Genomic DNA, 14,955 nt, shown 5'->3' on the forward strand with positions numbered 1-14,955 from the left:
TCTGGGGGCCGGCCCCCCATTTGCACTCATCCGGCTGGGCCATCTGACTGACAGCTTGGCGAGGCCAGGACAGACCCTGGTGGTGGAGGGGGACCAGCTCTTCCTCTGACGTCACCAAGGCCGGGTACCACTTGCTGCGGGGGAGCCCCGCCTCCCTCCCTGCGTCTGGTGGCGGCCCCTGCACTGGTGCCCAGAAGTCCCTGAAAGCCCCGAATTTCAGCAGGCCCCAAAGGGGAGGCTGGCCCGCCGGGGCAGGGAGGACAGAACGCACCCTCCCCTCTCGCCCCCCACAGTGCAGAGCAGCCCCAGTCATCACGCAAACGGCAGCACCGAGGCCTCCAGGCCCCCCACCCTCCTGCCCAGGGAGGCAGCCAGAACGGCAGGGGAACTTGGTTGAGTCTGGCCACAGCCACGGCCATGTGGACAGCGGCTACACCTCAGGCCCAGAGAGGCTCCAAAGGCTGGTCAGCAGCCCAACCGAGCCTCCCAGGCCCCACTTCTCACTTGCTCTTTCCCCACTGGCCTCTGACCTCTGCTCTGTACTCCATTAACCTGTTAATCAGACTCTGCCTCCTTGTCCCAATCTGTCCCTGTCATTCCAAGCAGAGGGGGCAGCCTGTGCAAAGGGCCTGTGGTGAGCCAGGTAGAGAGGACTGGCAGACTTGAAAGGAGACAGGTATGGCAGAGGAGAGCACACAGAGGGGAGCCGTGATTTGGGGAGGGGGGCCCCCCTGGGTGCTGGGACTCAAAACAGGGCCGTCCCCTCCAAGAACACACAGACAGCAATAGCTCAGATCAGCTCAAGTCAGAGCCACAAGAGTCATTACACACATGTATCATAAAGGACTTGGGGGCCTCTCCATGCTCCTCAAATGCAGTCTGTCCCACTCCACACAGTGGGAACCCCAGGGTTTAGGTGGGCCTGACTGGTCTAATCAAATCAAGGTGTTCTCACCCCCCCCCCACCATAGTGATTGGTGCAGAGGTAGGGATAAACAGGAAGTCTCACAGTCCAGTTGGCCAGTAGCTATGCTAAATGAGTCCTCAGAGACATCACTGAGCTGCTGGATCAATCCTGACCTGAAGTCCACAGTATCATTTCTTTATTATAATGAATTCCCTTTACTGTAAGTCGTTTTGAGCTTGGTCTTCTATTATTTACCCACAAACACATCCTCATATGGGGGTGGGGGTGGGAATAAGTTCCCCTAGAGATTCAAGGTGGCCAGGAGACCACCTTCGGATCCAGACAGCAGTTTCCAGATGGCAATAAAGCAAAAAGTGACTTCCCAGTTTCAGGGAGGATCAGGCCATATTCTAAAAAGCAACAGGTCTGGGAAAATTAGCCCTCAGATGGCAGAGGCCTGTGGTGCCTGACGATGCCACAAGTGCCAGGAGCAGGTGGGGTGGGGCAGGTGGTTGGCCTGGGGATGGGGTCCTGCCCCTTGCTCACCAGATCTCCAGGCCATGTCCCAGAGGAATGCCACCCTAGCCACTGCGCCTAACTGGCCCGTGCCCACAGCCCGCCGTCCAATTCTCTCGGCAAGCATGCTGCCAGCTTCTGCACCACCCGAGCCGTGCTGGAAAACTGCCCACAAGTTAAAAGAGATTTCTTTCCAGCAGACACTGCTCTGGCGGATTCGAGGCTTATCTTCCCCTTCCAGAACGAGGGTTGTTCATTTCACTTCCTAAAATAAAATAAAAAAACCTAAACCACAAACTGAAAAACAGGTGGGGCCGTTTCAGGATTTGGCTGGAGCTTGTCTGGGAGCTGATAAGGAACAGCAGTTGCTGGGCGACACAGCAGCGAGCCAATGGGGAGGAGGGCCCAGCGTTGCCGGGGCGTCCCCACCGTCCCCCAAGAACACAACTGCGCAGGAGCATAAAGCGAGGTTGCACCCCTAAGTACTTGGGGGTCCAGAGGAACAGGGAGCAGAAGAGAGGAACCCACCCATGCAGAAATAATGAACCTTTTTTTTTGGGGGGGGGGGCTGTGCCCGTGACATATGGAGGTTTCCAGGCTAGGGGTTGAATCGGTGCTGTAGCCACCAGCCTACACCACAGCCACAGCAACGCCAGATCCTGGCTGCGTCTGCGACCTACACCACAGCTCACAGCAACTCTGGACCCTTTAACCCACTAAGCGAGGCCAGGGATCGAACCCACGTTCTCATGGATGCTAGTCGGGTTCGTTAACCGCTGTGCTACGATGGGAACTCCAGCAATGGAGCATCTTAGCAGAGGAGACAGGGATGAGGGACTGTGCTTTGAAAGCATTCAGGAGCAAAGGTACATCTGACTTGGGAACCGGGGCAGGAGTCAGGGAGGATTTTACGAGGGGCGACCGATGGGCAGTCCAGAGCCAGGTCTACAGAGATGGGCCACCGGGCTCCGCCTTGGCCCAGCTCTCCTCTACCACATCATGGGCACCAGGGCCCAGATGCTGCCTGATCACACGTACAGCTGCTCCAAAAAGCCGGGCGATACAAAACAAAACCAAGTCTGCAGGGCACTCGAGGTGGCCGGGGGCGGGGAGAGGGCTACAGCTGTGACCCCTGCGGACCGTGTCGCTGTGAGAGCTGGTGGTCGGCTGGTTAGAAAGCGGGACATGGAGTTCCCGTCGTGGCGCAGCGGTTAACGAATCCGACTAGGAACCATGAGGTTGCGGGTTCGGTCCCTGCCCTTGCTCAGTGGGTTAACGATCCGGTTGCCGTGAGCTGTGGTGTAGGTTGCAGACGCGGCTCGGATCCCGCGTTGCTGTGGCTCTGGCGTAGGCGGTGGCTACAGCTCTGATTAGACCCCTAGCCTGGAATCTCCAATGCCACGGGAGTGGCCCCCAAAAATAGCAAAAAGACAAAAAAAGAAAAAAGAAAGAAAGGGGGACATAACGACATCCACTCCAGTGAGAGCCGAGTTAATACAGAAGTTGTAAAATGACACCTGATACGCCGCCAGGAACCCATAAAAATAAGCCGCTGTTATTATACTTGTAAAGCTATTTCAATGTAGTATCATCGGAAGAACTCTGCTAATTGTACAAAAAAGGCTGGAAGCTGAGAACACACGGGACGACGTCTGTCACTGGCATACCTGCTCCTCCCCGCTGCTCCGTCTCCTTTCGCCCCTCCCGCCTCCCAAGCGACACGTCCATTCATAGCTTTTAGCCTTTAGCTCGTTTCCAGCTCCTCCACGAAGCCTCTCCTTATTCCTGCACGTAGAAAACACCTCTCCCTCCACCCAAATCCCCAGTGGCCTCGATGGCTCCCAACTTCTTTTTTTTTTTTGCCTTTTAGGGCCGCACCTGCAGCATATGGAGGTTCCCAGGCTAGGGGTCGAATTGGAGCTGCAGCTGCCGGCTGACGCCACAGCCACAGCAACGCCAGATCCAAACGGAGTCTTCGACCTACACCACAGCTCATGGCAACGCCGGATCCCCGACCCACTGAGAGAGACCAGGGATTGAACCCGCATCCTCAGGATACCAGTCAGATTTGTTTCGGCTGGGCCACAACGGGAACTCCCATGGCTCCCTGCTTTTGAATAGTTATTTATGGAGACTCTGCAGGTGTTATTTGTTGCTGGACAATAACTTACCCCCAAAGGTAACAGCACAAACAACGAGCAGCTGTTTTGTGACCCGGTTTCAGTGGGAAGGACATCCAGGAGCACCTCGGCTGGGTGGTTCTGACTCAGGCCCTCTCTGGAGGCTGCAGTCAAGCTGCTGGCTGGGGCTTCTGTCCAAGATGGGTCCCTGTCGTGGCTGCTGGCAGGTGGCTTCAGTTCTTCGCCACGGGGACCTCTGCACACGGCGGCTTCTACATCCCGACGGCAGGGCAGCCGGCTTCCCCGGGGCGAGGGGTCCGGAGGGAGGGAAGCTGAGCTGCAACATCTCCTCCGACCCAGTCCCCATCATTCCTGCCCTACCCTGTACTCAGGTCAGCCCTATACGGGACAGGAGGGGACCCAGGGGACGGAAGACCAGATGCAGGGATCACTGGGAGCCATCTGGGAGGCTGGCCACACAGCATCCTTTGGTTCCTTCCGGAATTTACGCTTTAGTCCACCACGGAATATTCCAGCTCGACATCTTACTTTTAGGTAACACTAAACAAATGTGTTAGAGGCGAAGAAACTTGAAAGTGGAGCCGTCTACCCCTGGCTGGCTACATTTTGTTCAGCTAAACCCCGTCTCGCCTCCTCCACAGAGGCAGGTGAAGTCCCCCGGCTTGCGTGGACCAGCGGAAGGAAGAGAATTGGGGTTGGGGGAGCCAGTGACTGCGGAGGGAGGGAGGAAGGCCCAGGGGTGAGGTGGTGATGTGTCCTGGGGGCTGGACGGCAGAGGTAGTCACGAGTGGGGCTGAGAAAGAAGAAACAGCACGACAACAACAAACACAAACGGAGAGATGGCAAAATGGGCTGAGGGTGCGCTTTTGTGGCTCAGTGGTTAACGAACCCCACTAGGATCCATGAGGATGCGGGTTCAGTCCCGGCCTCGCTCCGTGGGTTCAGGATCCGGTGCTGCCGGGAGCTGTGGTGGAGGTCCCAGGCGGGGCTCGGGTCCCGCGGGGCTGTGGCTGTGGTGTAGGCTGACGGCTACAGCTCCGATTCGACCCCTAGCTGGGAAGTTCACCTGCTGTGGGTGCGGCCCTAAAAAAAAAAAGAAAGAAAGAAAAGGGCTGAGGACTTGGAGAGACATTTTCCCCAAGAAGACAGACCGAGGGGAAAAACATGCTCGACCTCACTAAACACCTCGACAGACAAATCAAGACCTTCATGAGGCGCCGCTGCACACCTACCTGCCAGGCTGGCTACACTCAAAACCCAGAAAATAACAAGGGGTGGCAACGAAAGGAAGAACACCGAACTCCTGCGCACTTGTTTTTCTTCATTTTTGTTTTTTTCTTGCAGGATCCAAGCCGTGTCTGCAACCTACCCCACCGCTCACGGCAATGCCGGATCCTTAACCCATGGAGCAAGGCCAGGGATCGAACCCGCATCCTTATGGATACTAGTTGGGTTCCTTACTGCTGAGCCACAACGGGAACTGCAAGGTTACCTGTGGATGGGGACAGGATTCACAGGAGCCAAAAGGGGGAGGCAACCCAAGGGTCCATCAGCGGATGAATGGATAAACACCATTTGGTCCAACCACACAATGAAATACTATTCAGCTTTAAAAAAGGAAGGAAATTCTGACCTATGTGACAAGCTGGAGGACACTGTGCTAGGGAAATGAGCCAGACACAAAACGACGAATCCCGTGGGACTCTACTTCTGTGGGGTCCTAGATATTCAGGGTCATGGAGCAGGAAGTGGAGGTGGCTGCCAGGAGCTGGGGGAGGCAGGCTGGGGGGCCGGTGTTTAACGGGAACACAGGGTCCATTTGGAAAGACGAAAACGTTCTGGAGAGGGCGGTGCTGACGGCTACACAGCAATGTGGATGTGTTTCACCAAAAGAATGGATCAGAAGACCAGATGTAAACACGAACGCCACACAATTTGTTGGAGAAAGCATGAGAGACAAATCTTTAGTGACCTTGGGTTTGGCGAAGATTTCTGAAAAACAACACAAGTGCCAAGTTATAAGAGGAAAATATTAGTAAGCTGGACTGCCTCAAAAAAAAGTTGTTTGTTCTTCAAAAGACATTAAAGAACCAAAAAGGCCACAGGTTAAGGATCTGGCATTGCCCCTGCTGTGTCGTGCGTCACTGCTGTCACTCGCACGTGCTGCAAACGTGGCCAGAAACAGAAACAGAAATGGCAAGTCATAGCCCAGGAGAAAAGACATATCTGACGAAGGATTTCTTCAGCTATTCAAATAGCAACAGCATGGCATTCCCTTATGGCTCAGTGGGTTAAGGATCCGGCTTTGTCACCACTGTGGCTCAGGTTACAGCTGCGGCAAGGGTTCAATCCCTGGCCCGGGAACTTAAAAAAAAAAAAAAAAAAAAAAGTGGGCACAAGATTGGAAGAGACCCTTGACCAACGAAGATACACTGATGCCACATAAGCACATAAGCACCTGACAGGATGCTCAATGTCGTTAGTCCCTGGCAAAAGGCAAAAGACAATCAGCAGGAGGTTCGGACACCAGCTGGAAAGGAAGGAGCCATGTTACCCAGTGTTGGCGAGGGTGCGGGGCCACAGGAACTCGCACCCTCGGCTGCTGGGGGGGGGGGGGGCGAATGGAGCCATCACTTCGGCAAACAGTTCAGCACTTTCCTAAAAAGCTCAACAGACACCGACGCAGACACTTCGCCCTGGGTTTTTACCTGAGAGCAAGGAAAGCGAACGTCCGTCCACACGCCAATGTTCAGAGCAGCCTTCTTTGCAAGAGCCACATCCTGGCACCCGGGTGAACTCCCAGCAGCAGGTGAACGGACAGACGGACGGGAGTGGGGGATGGGGCACGTGGCCGAGGGCACACACGGGGACACAGGCCACAGCCACAGGCCTCTCCAAGTGCCTCGGGGCAGCTGAGACCCTGGTGCCGTGGGGCTGGCAGGTGCCCGGTGACCAGATGTGGTCTTTGATGAGTCGAGAGAAATGCCGGTGGGAGTTTCCGTCGTGGCTCAGTGGTTAGCGAACCCAACTAGCGTCTATGAGGACACAGGTTCGCTCCCCGGCCTCACTCAGTGGGTCAAGGATCCGGCGTTGCTGTGAGCTGTGGTGTAGGCCGGCGGCTACAGTTCTGATTCAACCCGTAGCCTGGGAACCTCCATATAATGTGGGTGCAGCCCTAAAAAGACAAAAAGACCAAAAAAAAAAAAAAAGAGAGAGAGAGAGAGAAATGCTGGTGCCCACCGTGGGCCCAGCAGGTGCTGGGGCTGGGAGCCGGCAAAAGCCCTGACACCCCCAGTTTGAACTGGGGGGGACATGGCTGTGCCCTCCCCCCTTGAGTGGGGCCAGGGGGCGGCCATGGCCACGCCAGGATCTGCTCCCATATCACCCCAGCCTCAGCAGCCCCCAGGCCCAGGCAGAGGGTGGGGGGAGAGGGAACCCCACCCCTAAGGCCCCATCACACCCAGCCCTGCAGCCCCATGGCTGTCGAGCCTCAAGCGTCTCAAACACGTATGTATCTAGTCACTTGCGATGGAGCAGGACGGAGGACAACGTGAGAAAAAGAATGTAGATGTGTATGTGGGACTGCGTCACCTTGCTGTGCAGGAGAAAACTGACAGGACGCTGTCAGCCAGCTCTAATGGAAAACCTAAAAATCATTAAAAAAATAAAACAGCACATATGCAAAGCCTATCACGGGCAGACTGGGTGGGGGGGTGGGGGGAGATCCTCCTGGGGGGGGCGCGTGGGGGGACCCAGCTGTGATCAGGCAGGGGGGGGCCTCCAGGGCCGACAGCCCCCTTGGACCTGAGCCTTTCCGGCTCCCAGCCCCCACCCCCACCCCCACCCCCACCCCGAGGTGTCCCTCCAGCGGGGCTGCCAGGACTCGCTTCTGGGAGGGAGGCTCTAAAGACCCCACCCCCCCTGCCTGGGCCCAGCTCGACTCGGGGACAGATGCCAGCAGAAAGGTGGGCGGGAGGACAGAAGCGGAGGAGGCCGATTTATGGCGTAAACACAGCACTTGTGTGTAGAAGGAAAATATTTTCTTTGAACAAACAAGACTCTCAGCCCTGTTTCCCAGAAGCACTATTATCTCCGAACAGCACTGCTTCCAAAAAGAAAGGAAAAAAAAAAACAAAAAAACCCAAAAAACGGGCAAGGGATAGAGGGAGAAGCAAAAGCTTTCCGGCTGCAGAACAAATGCTTGGGGGCTGCGGGGGCCTTTGCAAGGGGTGGTGGGCAAGGGTGGCGGCCCGGGGGTGGGGGCCGGGGAGCCCAGGGGCCGGGCCAGGGTTGGCAGCACTGAGGCTGGAGTTACTCTGGGGACCACACTCGTGCGGGGCCCCGAAGTCTGGCCCATGGCCAGTGCCCAAACCCTGCACAATTACCCAGGACCTACTGTGCACTGGGTGGGGGCGGGATGGGGGACAGGTGGTGTGTGTGTTTAGACAGCAAGCAGCACCATGGGGCCAGGGAGGGTCCGCAGTGTAGGGACTGGCTGGCTTCTTTTCTCTGCCACCTGCGGGTGTGTCACTCGCCTGCAGGCCCAGCACCACCCACACCCACGTAAAGCTGGACAATGACCCTACTGCATCCAGGGTTTGCTGTGCTCGACTGTTGGCTTAAGATTTAAAACTTTATGTTATTTTTGCTTTAAACAGCCACACCCACAGCATATGGAGGTTCCCAGGCTAGGGGTTGCATCGGAGCTACAGCTGCCGGCCTACACCACAGCCACACCAGTGCCAGATCTGAGCCGCATCTGCCACCTACACCACACCTCACAGCAACACAGGATCCTTAACCCACTGAGCAAGGCCAGGGATCAAACCTGCAACCTCATGGCTCCTAGTTGGATTCGTTTCCTCTGCGCCACAACGGGAACCCCGAGATTTAGACCTTTAAAGGCATTCTAGGAACAAAAATCTCTAGTGTCAGTTTTTTGCTTTTGTTTTGACAGTCACAAGGGTTCCCAAAGCTTGACTTGTGACAAACTGGTCGGAAGAATTGCTACCTTTTCTTCCTTCTTTGATTTTTTTTTTTTTTTTTGTACAGCTCATGGCAAATCCACTGAGGGAGGCCAGGGATCGAACCCACAACCTCATGGATCCTAGTCGGATTTGTTTCTGTTGCGCCACGACGGGAAGTCCTCTTCCTTCTTTGAGTGAATCCAAGTCCCCAGACACTGAGCGGCCAGGCCCAGCCGATGCCCAGCCTGGGCGCTGAGACGGGACAACGGACCAGCATCTGCCCCGGGAGTGGCTTCTTACCGTCCAGGTGGGGATGGAGGAGCCCGTGGAGCCTCATGATGCAAACCGACTCCTGCTCAGTCCCGGGACAAGGCGTCTGTTCTTTCTGGGGATGGACGAGCCACGTGCACTGACACCTCCAACTCTAAACACTTTTGGACCCTGAAATTTTCTTCCTAAGAATGCTTTCTGTCCTGGAGAAAAAACTAGGCGCAAATACTACGTTTATAAGAAGGCTCACCACAGCATTGTTTGCAAAAGCCAAAAATGAGAAACCACCTTGATGTCGAATCATTGGGAATCAGATAATAACTCGAGTAAATAATTAGAGCTGTCACCAGTCTCAGTGTGGATGACGGGAGGCAGAAATAGGTGCACCACAGAAACCATCAAAACGAACACGGGGCAGGAGTTCCCGCCGTGGGGCAACAGCATCAGCGGCGTCTCTGGAGCCCTGGGACACAGGTTGGATCCCCAGCCCAGCACAGGGGGTGAAGGATCCGGGGTTGCTACAGCGGCAGCGTAGGTCAAGACTGTGGCTTCAATCCGATTGCTGGCCCAGGAAGTCCATATGCTGTGGGGCAAAGGGAAAAAAAGCATTACTTGTTAAACGAGATCGAAATCAGCATAAAAGAATACCTTCACAAGGAAGACTTGCACCTGAGTTGGAAGCAGCTTCCAGTTTGCAGGAAACACAGATGAGGCTGAGCGGCTCTGAGGGCGGCCGTCAGCAACATGCAGACAGTGGGAAGCTCTCCAGGCCCGTTGGCGCAGGCTCTCAAGCTGTAAATTGTTCAGGAGAGAGACAGAGGGATGGGAACCTCTGGCCAGGACTTTCGGCTCAGCAGATGGAAACTGTGCAAGAGCGAGTGAGCCGAGCTGCGGGGCTGTGAGGCTGGTCCGAGAAGCAGCGAAGGGCGCGCTGGCTGGACAGGCGACACGGGAGGGGGCGAGGGAGGTGGTGGTGACCCGAGTGGCAAAACTCTGCTTCTACACTCGATGATAACTCAGCAAGCTCTTTGTTTTCTGCGATTTTCGGCAGTCATTTTTTTTTTCTCTTAAGAAAAGGTTAAAAGAAATGCAGGCCTTTCACGCCCTCCCCGCCAAGGAGGAGAGCGGGGCTTTGCGGCTTGAAACCACACAGTGTCCCCTGGCACGCGGCCCGGAGCAGGTGGCCGGCGGCAGGCCGTGGCTGCAGGGAGGGAGCAGAGCCCCCCTGGCCTGTTCTGCAGAGCAAGGTAACAGGGCACAAAGCATATGGCTTCTCTCTGCTAAAAACCCGGCTAAGTCTTTGAAGGATTTGCCCTCGGCCCCCGGAGCCAGGGAGGGGTGCCTGGACCCCCTCGAGGGCTGGCGCCGAGCTCTCCTCCCCCCACCTTAGGAAGGGCTCGTCCCCATCACCAGCGAGACCTCACAGGATCCAGCCTCGTTCTGGGTAGCCCGCTCCCCCAAAGACCCCTCCACTAATAGCTGGTGAATCCGTGTGCGGCTGGTCCAGATTTCGCTCTGCACCAGCTCATCCTGCGAAGGCCTCTTTTTGAACCAAACTAGGGCACCATATCCTGAAGGGGATCTTGCAACTTGCCTTTGGGATTAATAAACCGTGAACGCTTTTCTGTTTTATTAGATCTACAGCAGATCTGATCTTGCTGAGAGCTTCATTCTAGAATATGCTTTTGTTTTTGGATTTTTTGTTTTTGTCCTTTTGTCTTTTTAGCGCTTCACCCGTGGGATACGGAGGTTCCCAGGCTAGGGGTCCATTCGGAGCTGTAGCCGCCGGCCTACAGCACAGCCACAGAGACAGGGGATCTGAGCCGCATCTGCAACCTACAGCACAGCTCAGGGCAAGGCCCGATCCTTAACCCACTGAGCGAGACCAGGGATGGAATCTGTGTCCTTATGGATGCTAGTCAGATTCATTAACCGCTGAGCCACGACGGGAACTCCTAGAATATGTTTTTAATGACATTTTTTTGGCTGCACCCATGGCATGTGGAAGTTTCTGGGCCAGGGATGGACCCCAAGCCACAGAAGTGACCTGAGCTATAGCAGTGACAATGCCAGATCCTTAACCCACCAGGCCACCAGGGAACTCCCTAACGAAATTATTTTATTCACTTCGTGGGTTTTTTTCTTTTTTTTCCGCTCCAGGGGCATGTGCAAGTTCCCAGGCCAGGGACTGAACCCGAGCCACAGTAGCAACCCAAGCTGCTGCAGTGACAACGCTGATCCTTAACCTACTGTGCCACAAGGGAACTCCTTATCACTTTGTTTTTATGTGGATGTTTTTTGCTTACATTCAGAATTTCATCTGTGCCCAACAGAAAATCTGGAAAAAGAAGAGAATTAAAACACACACACCAGGCGTTCTCCGGTGGCCTGGTGGTTTAGGAGTCCCTCCTGTGGCTCAGGTTCTCTCCCTGGCCTGGGAATTTCCACATGCCAGGGGTGCAGCCGAAAAATAAAATAAAAATAAAATAAAATGGAACACACACATAGAGAAATCTTTCTACCTGCAGGAAATGCACCTGCATTTCCTTCCTGTCATTCTTTGCACCCGAGGCATATGGAGGTTCCCAGGCTAGAGGTCCAATCGGAGCTGCAGCTGCCGGCCTACACCCGAGCCACAGCAATGCCAGATCCTTAACCCACTGAGCAAGGCCAGGGATCAAACCCGCCACCTCATGGTTCCTAGTCGGATTCGCTTCCGCTTCGCCACGACGGGGACTTGCTTTCCGTCATTCTTGGACTCCCCTGTTCTCCTCCCTCACCTTGCAGGCGGCCCGTGAGTGCGGGAAGGATGGGAGAGGGAGTGGGGACGCCCCGATGGTGCATCCCTGACCTGCTGCCGACACTGTGTCACTACCACAGGCTTCGTGGTTTAAAACAACCCGAGTCAATTTTCTTACAGTTCTGGAGGTCGGAATCGGACTCCAGTCCCACTGGGCTAAAATAAAGATGTCACCGGAGCTGGGTCACTCCGGCGGCTCCAGGGGAGAGTCCGTTTCCTGGATTTTCCCGGCTTCCGAAGACCGCCTGCACCCTTCGCCTGCGGCCTCTTGCTCCAGCGGCGTTGGGCTGAGTCTTCCTGCTGCCACCTCCAGGTCCCCCTCGATGAGCAAGGGCGCTCTTGACTCCAGCGGGTCCGCCAGGACAGCCTCCCCATCTCAAAGCTGCTGCTGCGCAAGCCCAATTCCACTCTGCCGGTGACCCGGCACAGCCGCAGGATCTGGGGACAAGGGCCTGGACATCTTCGGGGCCATCTTCTACCTTGGCAGGTGGCCTGTCCTGAGGCTGCCCCCAGGGCCCCCGTGGGAGGTGAGTGGGAGCGAGAAGCTGGGCTCCTCTGAGACCACACCCCCCAATTCTGGAATAACCCACTGGGGGTCGCCGCCCTCCCTGGACACAAAGGCAAATGGTGGGGTGTCACCATTCGACAGGACTTACGTCCTGTTCCATTTATTAATTTTAGGAGTTCCCGTCGTGGCTCAGAGGAAAGAAATCTGACTAGGAACCATGAGGTTGCGGGTTCGATCCCTGGCCCTGCTCAGTGGGTTAAGGATCCGGCATTGCCGTGAGCTGTGGTGTAGGTCGCAGACGCTGCTCGGATATGGCGTGGCAGTGGCTGCGGTGTAGGCAGGCAGCTGTAGCTCTGATTGGACCCCCAGGCTGAGAACCTCCATATGCCACGGTGTGGCCATAAAAAACAAAAAAAAAAAAAGAAAAAAAAGAAAGAAAGAAAATTAATTCTAGTTTATCTGCATTGCTCACTCGCATGGCTTAATAATCATCCGTGTCCTGGGGAATCAGAACATTGGAAATCAGGGCGCTTAGCAAGTAAAGCCTCCCTCCCCGTGCAGGGAGCGGTCGCTGGGGGGCCTCCACGTCCCGAAGCCAAGGGCTGAGCTGTGGGCCACCATCCTTTGCAAAGACGCTAAACCCACCCCTCAAAGACAGCTCTGCTTCTCCGGCTTCCTGAAAGCTCCTCCCAGCCTTAAACAATTCCTCCTTAGGCCCAGAAATTTCACCACCAAGAGTCTCTCCTAAGGAAAGAATTCTAAATACAGACAAACGCTCGGGCCCGAGGCTATTGGAGGCACGTGGCGTAGTCAGCCCGTGGTGGGGACAGGCCGGAGGGCAAAGCCGCATCCCTACCCTGACGGGTCAGGGAAAACACAGCAGGAGGCTTCTGCCGTGGTGGGCGTCAACCAGGACCCGAACCGAACCTGCCGATCCGGCTACAGACGGTTTAAAGGCCACAGACGGTTTAAAGGCTGAGAACAAAGGCCCGAAAGACATGAACCAAAAGGCCGGCAGGGGTTCCAGGGGATTGTTCTCTCGCTGTGGTTCCTCCTGTCGGCGTGTGTCCAGGCTCCTGGGGCGAACACGACAGAGAGTTCCCCTTTAGCTGAATCGTGTGTAAAATCAAGGCGGTCCCTTTGTGCGGGTGTGACACAGGAGTGCATGCGCGAGCCTGCCAGTGACGGGGAACTGCAGTGTATGTCTGGATGTTGTGTGTGCAGTGTCTGCGTGTGACTGGCTGTGAACATGGATGGGTGGGCAGGTGTGAGGACAAATGCTAGCTAGGATTATCTGTGGGGGGGTGTGCAAATGTACGTGTGAGTGGATGCCTGCGTGCAGGTGAGTGTGTGTCTGTGTACATGAGCGTGTGAAGGCAGGAGGGCACCTGTGTGGTGTGTGAGCAAAGAGGTGAATATGTGCACGTGTGAATCCCCGTAAGTGCTCGTGTGTGAGTGTGAGATGGGCAGGAATGTGAACGGGCGAGGGTGGGTGTGAATGCAGGTGGGCGAGGGCCTCGTGAGCCTGACTCAGTGTGTGGGGCATCTTGTGTGGACTGTGGAGTGTGTGTGCCAGTGTGTGATTCTAAGTGTGACTTCACACACGTGCCTGTGAGAATGGTTGGGACATGCGTGTGTCATACAAACACGAAAGTGGGGTGTTTGTGAACCTGCCTGTGAGGGCGGTGTGAGTGTCAGGTGTGTGTGGATGTGTGCACGTGAGCCTGTATTAGGGTGTTTGTGAATCTGTGCGTGTGCAGTTGTGAGTGGATGAGTGTGTGGGGTGGTGGTGAATGTTGGTGTGTGCACATGTGCGAAGGCCCACGACTGAGGCTGTGTCCCTGGAGGGGCAGCCCCTGTGGTGGGGAGGGGACCCCCCTGGAAACCCTGCCCACTGCCCACCAGGAAGAGGCCCAGAAGCGACAGCGTGGCTCCCATCCCCCCCCCCAAGGCAGCCCAGCCCCTGCTCAAGTCTGCAAACCCTTTTGGGGGGCTGCTGCAGGAACCCCTCGCACCGTCCACCCGTGGCGACACCAACGTGGGTGACGGCTCAGGCAGCATCGGGAAGGACGGAGGCTCCTGCCTGCACGCTACCTGCAGCTCAGGTGACTCCCGCCTCAAGGACCAATCCCGGGGCTCAGGAGGCATCACCAAGCCCTCCTCGGCCCACCTGAAGGTCCCTGCCCTAGTCACTGTCCTGCAGCACCTCTGGAACCCACCCCTGTCCACGGCCCCTCCCAAGTCCAGGTCCTCCCCAGATGCCTCCCCACTGCCCTGACCTCAAGCCACCATCCATCCACCGCTGGCTGCGGGCAGATCCCTTTCCCAGAGCCCAGGTCCCCTTCAGGAAGCTTCTGCCTGAAACTGCCGCTACAAACAAGCCAGTCACCAAAAGACAAACACGGTACGATTCCACTCCTATGAGGTCCCTAGAAGAGTCAGGTTCACAGAGACAGACAGTGGGACGGGTGCCAGGGGCTGGAAGGCGACTGGAGTTGGTGGGCAGAGGGGCAGAGTCTCCGCGCGGGAAGATGGAGAGGGTTCTCGAGATGGGGGGTGATGGTTACACGACAAGGTGAGGGTACCGACTGCCCCGAACCACAGCATCACAACGGTCCAGTCGTAAACCTCGTGCCGTGCACATTTGCCACAACTGAAAAATATAAACATGGGTATCAAGTAAAAATTAAACTGACTGGGTCCCCGCAGCCCCGGAGCCTTCATGTAGAGGGCGGCTCCAGGCCACACAGGGTCCCTGGGGGCCCGCCCATCACCCCCCGCCCCCCGCCATGCATCTCATGTCCCCATCCAGGGACCCCCAACCGGCCCCAGTCTGTCCTCAATGC

General features: G+C 56.1%; 1 protein-coding gene across 3 annotated transcripts in view; it reads right to left on the minus strand.

The window, feature by feature from the left end:
- Positions 3,466 to 14,955, minus strand: part of FBXL18 (F-box and leucine rich repeat protein 18) — a 47,822-nt gene continuing 36,332 nt past the window's right edge. The window contains exon 5 of one of the 3 annotated variants that reach the window (XM_021086046.1): positions 3,466 to 5,556. In XM_021086046.1, coding sequence (XP_020941705.1) covers positions 5,529 to 5,556 — 28 coding nt within the window. In that variant the 3' untranslated portion in view covers positions 3,466 to 5,528. Of the gene's footprint in view, positions 5,557 to 12,496; positions 14,763 to 14,955 lie in introns of those variants that run through there. The other 2 variants (XM_021086042.1, XM_021086043.1) reach the window with 2 other exon arrangements.

The sequence above is a fragment of the Sus scrofa genome, chromosome 3, assembly GCF_000003025.6.
Source record: "Sus scrofa isolate TJ Tabasco breed Duroc chromosome 3, Sscrofa11.1, whole genome shotgun sequence".
Classification (NCBI taxonomy): domain Eukaryota; kingdom Metazoa; phylum Chordata; class Mammalia; order Artiodactyla; family Suidae; genus Sus; species Sus scrofa.